At 41.3% G+C, this 9,509-nt stretch overlaps 3 protein-coding genes across 5 annotated transcripts; 1 reads left to right on the top strand and 2 right to left on the bottom strand.

Moving 5' to 3' along the window:
• The first annotated feature begins 1,149 nt into the window (after positions 1-1,149).
• Grl40a (Gustatory receptor-like 40a) lies at positions 1,150-2,511 on the top strand. Its single transcript, XM_017239892.3, has 3 exons — positions 1,150-2,094; positions 2,157-2,318; positions 2,377-2,511. The coding sequence occupies exons 1-3, from the start codon at positions 1,150-1,152 to the stop codon at positions 2,482-2,484; spliced, it is 1,215 nt and encodes a 404-aa protein (XP_017095381.2). The 3' UTR covers positions 2,485-2,511.
• Positions 2,512-3,498: 987 nt separating this feature from the next.
• LOC108124339 (zinc finger CCCH domain-containing protein 18) lies at positions 3,499-5,857 on the bottom strand. 2 transcript variants are annotated; one of them, XM_043213516.2, is made up of 3 exons: positions 5,661-5,857; positions 4,542-5,608; positions 3,499-4,485 (listed from the first exon to the last, which is right to left on the bottom strand). In XM_043213516.2, the coding sequence occupies exons 1-3, from the start codon at positions 5,723-5,725 to the stop codon at positions 3,680-3,682; spliced, it is 1,938 nt and encodes a 645-aa protein (XP_043069451.2). In that variant the 5' UTR covers positions 5,726-5,857; the 3' UTR covers positions 3,499-3,679. The 2 variants fall into 2 exon arrangements, with proteins under 2 accessions (XP_043069451.2, XP_017095443.3); XM_017239954.3 differs by having other exon boundaries at positions 4,542-5,491; positions 5,661-5,855.
• A 2,938-nt stretch (positions 5,858-8,795) lies between these two features.
• On the bottom strand, positions 8,796-9,305 carry LOC108124373 (uncharacterized). Of its 2 annotated transcripts, none has more exons than XM_070277374.1 (2): positions 9,148-9,293; positions 8,796-9,095 (listed from the first exon to the last, which is right to left on the bottom strand). In XM_070277374.1, the coding sequence occupies exon 2, from the start codon at positions 9,077-9,079 to the stop codon at positions 8,939-8,941; it is 141 nt and encodes a 46-aa protein (XP_070133475.1). In that variant the 5' UTR covers positions 9,080-9,095; positions 9,148-9,293; the 3' UTR covers positions 8,796-8,938. The 2 variants fall into 2 exon arrangements, with proteins under 2 accessions (XP_070133475.1, XP_043069452.1); XM_043213517.2 differs by having other exon boundaries at positions 8,799-9,090; positions 9,148-9,305.
• Positions 9,306-9,509: the final 204 nt, after the last annotated feature.

Here is a 9,509-nt window from a genome sequence, read left to right as displayed (position 1 = left end):
CGGGCAGCTCTCCTCCTAACTCCCACAAAGGACCAAAGCTTTGAGTGCATCCGATGCGATATGTTGGCGGGCTGTCCACGTGTCATCCTTGCATTTATTTATTGAATTATGACCCTTGGACCACCACTCGTGAAACATAAAAGGTAAAAAGTGGTCAAGGGTGAAGGGAGAATGATGTAGAACCTTTGAAGGGGCTTTAATTGAATTAAGGCTAAAATATTTTTGGTTTTGAAAATACAGCTTCTTAGAATAGTTTCCTGTAAAACCTTAAAATGTCCCCAACTACTTCAAGATTTCGTCATAATCGTCCCCCCCAGGCGGATCTCAATTTGGTTCACGCGTTGTTTGTCTTTCGCGTCGCACAAAACCAACACGGCGAGCTAGATGAAAGAACAGCAGCTGGCTTCTTGAGATTTAACACAATTGGCAAATATTTGAGTCTGGCAAATGTCGGTGCTGTCTTTTTAATTGTTTCTAATTTCTAATGTTGACACGGCCGGTGGTGTTCCAAAGACACACACTACCGCTACCCACACAAGACATCTGTCCTAGGAAATGACTTCCATGTTGCCGACATCTAACGCTATCGCCTGTTGACACAAGCCCACCTACATTGTGGAGGCGATGAGTTCCAGTTAACTAAAAATATTCTTTATTGTTGATTTTGGGTGCTATTAACGCTTTATATTTCAGAACAGAGATACACATTTTAATTAGCCAAGCATAGAGATTTAGTTTCTTTTTAAGAAAAGCCGCCAAGAGATTTGAAGCTTAACTTGTTGGTTTGCCACGCCAGGGGGTAAATATCATATCTTTTTTTACTTTTGATCTCTTTGTATGCCTTGTAAAGTTTACTAAGATTTCTTAAAATAATTATCTTTGATTAGCCGAAAGAAGTAGATAACTTTTTTTTTACTAAACATCTAGCTTTAAAACCTTTTTTTAAGGTCACATCGATGAACTTTTTAATAGACTTTTTAATAATTGTGGTGTTTGAACTTTGAATATCGCTTCACGCTAGTTCACAAAATTTGTATACGCTTCGACGATTAGATTAAATCTCAAAATCGATCCAATAGCTAAGCTCTGATGACCACACTCCGAATCATCAGTGTCAGTGTCAGTTCGGTTGTCAAAGCGTCGAAAACAATGGAAAACTCTCGGGTACTGAGGTGTACAAATGTGGTTCTCCTACTAACCGGTTATCAAATATATTGGTACGATATCAAGTCGCAGAGGTTCCTTTTGTCCTTGCCAGGAGTAGTTAACATATTTGTACTGGGTTGTATCTATGCGGGATGTTTTGCTCAGCACTTTGATACAAAATCCTCGCTCTTGAAAGTCCTCCAAGATGTATCACCATTCCTATTTGGATTAACCAGGATGCAGCTGCTCGTGGGAGTTAAAGCGTTGTCCTACGCCGTTTACTCCTCGGTTAAGGCCATTGGGGCCATCAACTCACTGGTGGAATCACTTCCCAGAAATAATAATGGATTTTGTAAAGATGAGGTCATTGCCTACGCAATGCTGGGTTCTACGTTTGGAGTGCTCACCAGTTTCGGGTTCTATATAGCTTACGAAATGAAATTCGAACTGCCTCCACTTCAGGATGCCATGATCGGCGCGGCTCTGTTTATGCCCCATTGGATATTGGCGGGCTCTGTGAGATTATATACCATTTTGGCCTGGTTAACACGTGGCCAAATGGAGCATCTGCAGAAAAATATAGAAGAGGTGTTAAGTGCTAATATGACTAAAGAGGAACCCAACTTGGCTTCCACCTCGTTCACAGTTTCTACGAGTAATACAAGTCTGGATTACCTGGAAAGCCTCCGGAGAAGATTGGAGATACTTGGCGCTAGATTTAATTACATTTTCAAAGCTCTACAGTACTCCTTGATTTTCCTATTCTGTCTCAACTTCAACTGCCTTTTGGGTGGTATATATTCCTTTATTTACTACCGAAATACTTGGCATGTCCTCTTTGAGGAACGCAAACAAAGAATATTCTATGCAGCAAATGCTTCCATATATGCCTGCATAGCTTGTGATTATTTATGCCTAATGTTTGTTCAGTTTATGATGGAAAAGAAGGTAAACATTAACTACATAATATTATCTTTTATTTATTTCTAATATATACAATTTCCTTTCAGCGTTTAAGCTTTTTGAAATCTTTAGATATGACTTTGTCTCAGAGAAGTGCTTTGCCAAAGAAAATGCGTTCTTTAGTGAAGGACATAAAAGTTGTACTTTTCAAAAAATTCCAATTAAAATTTCAATCAATTTGGAGTTTTGATATGAAACACTTTAGTCTGGTATGTCTTTTAATTGATTAAATCAATTATTCTTTAAATAATTCTTATTATATTTCAGCTAGTATTTCTTCAAATAATAATAATAGCCTTGATTGTGATGTTCCTTTACTTGAATGATGAAATTAATCTTCTGAGGGAAGAATTAAATAGTAAAGATGATGAATAATAACTTGATTTTATAGTAAACTATATTTTCTTAGAAATACTGTACAATCTTTATTTTTAAAAAATTATAGATACAACTTTAATAATATTATATACAAACTATAGTTTTATTTCTTTGTTTTGATTTATAAATAAATGTGTATAAAGATTTATATTATAAACAACCATCTGGAGACAATTTGGACTACTAGTTTTTCATAAACTTCCAGATAAAGAAGACTTTCTTGAGGCACTGTGGTATAACAAAACGCAAAATGTCGGCAAATGAACATAATTCGAGTTAGGAAATCTACATAATATTTACTGTGATGCCAGCCGGGAACCACCCATTCTCCGGCTCACCCCATCCGCCCACTCACCCCCAAGCACTCGTATCCTGGGCGATGCACAGGCCATGGCCATGCATGCAGGTCTGCGGAGATGCTGATGAGCAGATAAATTCATTAGGCAAAACCATGTAATTGTTCCACCAGGGCGGCGACGAGGCACAGTCGAGGGCGCAGGGTGGGTGAGGATGTGGCGGACATTTGGCTCAGCTGGCAGAGGAGGCGGCAAAGGCAAGCCAGACGACCGCAGATCTTAAGTTTTCCCCCGGAGACTGGTGAAGCGGCAGTGGCGAAGTTGGGAATCACGTAGCCGGAGTTGGCTGGCGAAGCGTTACTAAATACAAATTAAACAAATCCATAAATAATGTTTAATAATATTAACAAGGATATTAGCAGAGACTGCACACAAACACATACCCATTTATATGCACACTCACCCTGGTGGGGCACTAGATGCGTTCCCACTGCATCCACTTGCTCATGCTTTTTGTGAGCCTGGGCTATGGACATGGTGTGCATTCTGTTGGGCGTGGTCGTCGTGGTTTATGACTATGCCTCCGCAGTCACCTGGTTGTTTACCTCGTGGGGATATAGCTACATGGGTGTTTACATACAACTACAGAGTTTATCAATTCCTGAAGGCAAAAAGAGGCTATGATTGGATCACAGAAGTAAAAGATTATAAAAAGTATTATAAATGTTACATTTATTTATGTTTTTCAAAAAAGATTACATTTATGAATTTTAAAAAATATAGTAATAAATTTTGGAAAAGGAAAGTAAATTAATTATGAAAAATTATAAAATCGTAGCTCGGTTCTTAAAAACAGAAATTTCTTTTTTTCAGCATAATTTTTACCAAAAATATTGTTAAGTCTTATTATGGATGGCTTTCAATAGGCGGTTCTGCTCTTTCTTCTTAGCAATTTGCTGCTCAACTTTTAGTAGCTTCATTAGCAGATACTCCTGACGACTTTGTTTCTTTTTGGCACTCTCAGACTTATTTTCCTCCAGGCGTGATTTCTTCGGAGCACCCGGTGTTGCCCTCTTCGATGAACTGGGTTCTGGTGTCTGAGAACGATGCCTTTCGCGATGACGAGAACTCGAGTTATTGGATCGCCCCTTTTTGGAATCCTTTGAAGACTTTACTCGCCTTGAATTGGTGGAGCTATCAGATTCGGATGAGGAAAGCGAACTCGAACTCGAACTAGAGTTGAAACGGCGTCTCTTCGGTTCCGGACGACCCTTGCGACGATGCGGCGAAGGTTTGCGAGCCACACTGGACCGCCTTGATGAATGAAGGTAACGAGGCGGTGAAACCAAAATGGAGCCGCTGCTTGGCGGCGATTCCGGCTCACTATCCGAACTGCTGCTGCGTCGTCTTTCCCTAAGTACAGACCTACGTTTGGGCGGTGACGGTAGTGGAGGTGCCGGCTGTCTTCGCATAGGCAGCTCCATCTCAAAAGGGTAATGATGAATCGGTGGCGGTGGAGCGATGTAAATAAAAGTAGGTGTTGGAAGTAGAGGAGCTCGTTCATGCATCTCCAATTGATTGTATGAGTAGTAGGGACCTGTGCCCGTGTCATTAAAATAAAATGATGGACTAATTGGTAGAGGCCTTGCGAATCTTTCCGATTGGTAGGTGTCCACACTTGGCTCTATAAAACCCTTCCAGGCTAAAAGAAAAAATTTATTTTAAACATACCATTGATATATTTTTTTAGAAACTCACCTCGTTTCGGTGTCACTGGGACACCTTTGGCCACAGGCAGTACTTTATTATCAAACATCTGATATTTTCCATTGGGCAAAGGTTCCGGATGGCGAAAACGACAAGTTTTGTTCCAAACACAGGCACCTCGCATGTAAAACTTACAAATCGGCATATTAGCTTTAGATTTCTTAACCGATTTGCGAGTAGTTTTATCTTCTGCGCTGGATACTTCCCCATCCTCTAGATCTAGACCTTTTTTTGTATTATCTTCAAGTTGTCCTGCTTCCAAAGTAGTTTCTTCCAGTTCACCAGACTCAAGGTCCTGGTTGTGTTTCGTCTCTAGAATGCTTTCTTCATGCTTATTCACAGTTTTTTCTTTGGATACGGCTTTTCTAATAGCCGAGAGTTTTGCTTCAGTGGTTCTTTCTACGTCAGCCTCCTTCTCGGTTATCATTGTAGAACTTAGCAGTTCCCCAGAAAAGTCAGCTTCATCTAGGGATTCATTTCCCTTTTCCTCTGTTTTAATAACCTGCTTGATGCCTGCCATGCCACCTTCCGGTCCAGGATGACCTTCCGGGTATTCTAGGTCTTGGTTATGATCGTTAGAAGAAAACTTTGGTTCCGAGATTTCTGCAAAGTCAGTATAGGTTGCAGTATTATCGTTGCTCTCTTCTTTAGGAATTAAAAAATAGGGTGTCTCTGGGGATGCAAGATTTGGTTCTGGTATTGGTGAAAGGCTAGGCATGTTTGCGCCAGCCTGACGACCAGGGATTTCAGGAGCAAACGTATGTATATCAGATGAAAGCTCTGCCTCTGGAGGTGTAGAAACTAAATAGCCTCCACAAGAGCCTCCTTCATAACGCCATTCCTTTGCTTTTTCGAATCGTTTGGTGCCCTCGCCCTCGGGAAGCGGTATAGAAGCCACGTCAAAGATAATTTGATCCTCTGCAGAAGAGTCTTCCGAAGCGCTGAAATCCGAAAAGCCATGGGAGGTGTGTTCAAATGGTTTGTATGCAAAAATGGATGATTGTTTAAAATTTTCTATTTGATCTTCCTTAGACATTAAGTTTTCAATTGAATTCAGACTAATGGTATTGTGGTATGTTAATATTTTACCTGTTTTAGCTACATACATACCTTGAAACGTCCGAGTAGTAGCAACCAGGGATTAAGGCGACGTTCTTAGCTTGTTTTTTCTCCATTTATCCAAATTTTAGGGCATGCGACACAAAATGAAAAAATATTGAAACTTTTTCTATCGAAGCTCGATAACTCAGTGCCGTTGCCAGAATGCTACTGGGAGAGACTAGTGTTGGTTAATAACAAAAAATAAATGTCAGTGGTGACACTGTTTACAAAGCTACTGTAGAAAAATGGTACTCCATTGAAGGTTTCTTTTTTAAATAAAATAAAAATTCTTGCTTATATTTATTTGTTTTCCATTACCTGCCAAAAATTGATGTCTTTCGAAACCAAATAAAAGAAAACTTCACCTAATGGCTTTTAAAATGCATGTTTTTTGAATGAAAATTAGACAAAGACAATTCCCTTAGGCCATGGTCAAAAGAATGGAGCAACAGCATCAATTTCCACAAAATTGCGTCACTAAATTACCATAACGGTTGGGCAATCTGCAGTCCCCCCTACCCCACTCTAACCTGGAAAAAAACCCCAAAAAACTAACGGAAACATATTAGGGGGAACTTGAGAAACCAAACAGACCAGGAGGCGACAAATGGAAGACGAGCGGTAGACGAGACGAAAGAGACAAATGCTGAAGCCGCAAACAAAGAAAGTGGAAAACAGCGCGAAAAACGCAAACATCAGCGCAATGCGGCAATGGAGTTACCTGACGGCATCGGGCAGATTGTCAAAGGAGGGGAGGGGAGTCCTGTCCCACAGGACTTGTAAATAGCAACATGGCAAACAAGTTAAAAAGTTTTCCTCTTGTTCTTTGGCATTTCTTTATGCCCGGGTCGCGGGCCCAAACATAATCGTTTCTCATTTCAATGCAGGAAGAGGTCCCCTCAATGCCACTACCCCCAGGATACACTGAGAATATATCTAACATAAGGTGAAATATATGGAAATGTATGTAAGCTTTTCCCCGCTAGGAAAATTGTACCAGAAACTTAGAGAAAGGTTAGGAGCTTAAGTCATATTATGTTTTTAATAAAACCTCTAATTCTGAGTGTAACAATCGCCTCCTGGTTACATTCGCTCACCTTTTCCTTTGGCCCCTGCCCGCAATTTAGTTTTGAGCGTAATTTCTTTTAATAGCGCCAGCCGACAGATAAAATTCCGCTGAAGTAGAGCCCCGAGAACCGGGAGACTATGTCCCATCCTGACACTGACATTGTTGTCTTCTCGCGCCCAGTTTACCTGGCCCCAGCAGGATGGCGTCCCTGCATCCAACTCCATCTCGGGTCAAAGGGGCGGCGGTCTCTTCGCTGGCGGATATCGCAAGTAAATTGCTTAATTTTGGCCATGTCTCCGGGTCTTGGGGTTAGGCGTCTCTTCGGTTTGTTTTATTGGAGGCAAGGACTCTTTAGAGGTGGAGTTGGGGGGCCAGAGAGCCTCCCCTAAGGCCGCTCAGGTTGACGTTTTCCGGGGCCATGACGATTTCATTTGCATTTTATGATAATTGAACTTCATAAATATGTCACGGCAGCATCTTAAAAGTGCCAGAGGTAAGCACACATACATAACAGACAAAACATCCAGACAGCGTCCTTTCCGGGGAAAGGTCCAATCCTCTTCCTGTTTTGTGGGTGCCATGTGCTTCATAATTATTTTGAAGTGTCGCCATTAATTTGAAATACTTATGGTCGTGTGGGGCTGGACGATAAACTCCCAAACAAAAGAGGATAACAAGGTTGTAATTTAAATATGTTAAATACATTTAATGTAAAAGGTACGACAAGGATCGTTAAGATGTTGATATATTTTGGGTAGTAGATGTTGCTATCTAGATACGGAGCTAATGAAGTAGTTTGGCTATAGTAGTGCTTTCTAATCCCTATAAGGACTTTCAAAATCCCTTCAAAACCCCACATTCTTCCTGAGATTTCCAACCAATAATTCACCTAGTCAACATCTCAACCTGTTTACCCTTTTGTGATTCAAAGAAAAACCTAACATTTAACGCCTCATTAGAATCAGGACAACGAGCAATCCACCATCCATCTTGAGAGTGGGGCAGAAGAACAACAACAACAAGGAAACAACAGTCAGGACGAAGGCAATGAATAAACTCCGGCATAAACAGGATATATGGCCACAAAATCCCAGGAGCGCCTTGCAACCGAAGCGGCAATGAATATTAATGAGATGTCATCAGTCTTTCGTCAAATTAAAACGCACAGCTACGAGATCCCTGAATCCGGGGACGGGGACCTGACAGTAGCAGACAACACTCCTTCTTGGGTGTTGTGTGCGCACATCCTGCGGTAACTTTTCTAATTGTTGCCAACACAACGCGAATAAATCAGCAGCAGCCGGAAAAGGGAGCAACAACTATACAACTAGCTGAAGGCCGTGAGGAATTTCGGCAATTTGTTTTCCACTAGTTGAGTATTTTGAAAAAGGGGTGGAAAGGTACTGGGTAGTGGGTCGTGGATGGGGTGCCAAGAATGTCCGGATAGGTAAGTCAGCATCGTCATCAGCCCTTAACCCTTTCGGGCAATGCGTCGTCGGCAGTCAGCATCATCGTCACACGTCAGCGCACTATCATCACGCTTGTTTACACGCATAATTATGTGTGCCGGATTTCGGGAAAATCATCTCCTCCTGATGTAGGAGGTATATCCTCCGCCTCCGCCTTCGCATCCGCCTACCATCGCCATGGCTCCTTCCGTTATCCTTGCGGCTTTTGGGGTCTGCCGCGGCAGACGATTTAATGCCTCGTGACAGATTTCTCACTTGAACTTAAGATGACGGGCGGCGTCACAATTTGATGCTGATAATATGCTAATGAGGTTTGTTTATTTGATTTATATTCCCCTTGTCAGGCAGCTGCCGTGGAGAAGGTGTCGAAGCCGCTGGGCAAACAGAGGGATCAGGACCTCGTCCTGGTGCTGACTCAAATCAAAGTCAAGTGGAAGTTAATCGCCTGTCGAGGGGGGATTTTCCGCAGCTCACTTGTACAAGTTTGAGGAAGACGCTTGCGGTCAATAATACTCCAGGTTCTCCAGTTACAGACAATTTATTTAAATTGGAAAGTAATAACATAATATTTGACTGAAGAGCCCCTCAAAGAATTATACAATACAAATTATTGTCTTAATGCTTCTTTATTTGAACATTTTTTTTTTTTGAATAAATTCTTCTTTTGGGGTACTTGTTTTCTTGACATTAACACACTAACGAAACCCACAAGATATAACAAGAGTTCATAGCTGGATCTGGAACGCTGGCTATGATGATATTTTCCTAACCATAATTGGAACGAATCGGATCAGGGCACAAGTCACGGCAAACACCACCAGATTGGCACGGACCTCTTCCTTGGAGCGGTCCTCGATTTTTTTCGGCTCGATAGACAGTGCACGAAACATGATGACTGCAGCTGTTCTTAATTTATAAGAAAGTAATGGGAAAATCAGTCTGAATGTAATATACTCACGTATCAGGGATAATTTGGAAGATTTGAGGAAAACTTAGTTGTTTTAGTTCTGGCCGGTCTGGAAAGAATTGTGAAATGGTTCGTTAATGAAATTCAACAATTTGACAGCCAAAGCACTGATAGAGTTGTTTTAGTAATATCGCAAAAAATAGTGTTAAATAAAAGTGTTGTGAACGAGTTAATCAATCCCCGAAAAATCCTACTCTTATCTGCAGTTGCAATTTTTGTTAGCCTACTTTTTTGAACCATTTTCCAGTGGACTGGGCCTAAGTCAAATACCATGTTGTGCGGCCATTAGTCCTTGCAGATTCCGGTGCACATTATTTCTGGACCCGGCACGTGTTTGAACCGCAAACAGATGA

This window comes from Drosophila bipectinata, chromosome 2L (genome assembly GCF_030179905.1).
Source record: "Drosophila bipectinata strain 14024-0381.07 chromosome 2L, DbipHiC1v2, whole genome shotgun sequence".
In the NCBI taxonomy this organism is placed as follows: Eukaryota; Metazoa; Arthropoda; class Insecta; order Diptera; family Drosophilidae; genus Drosophila; species Drosophila bipectinata.
This window is presented reverse-complemented; position numbering and strand designations above follow the sequence as displayed.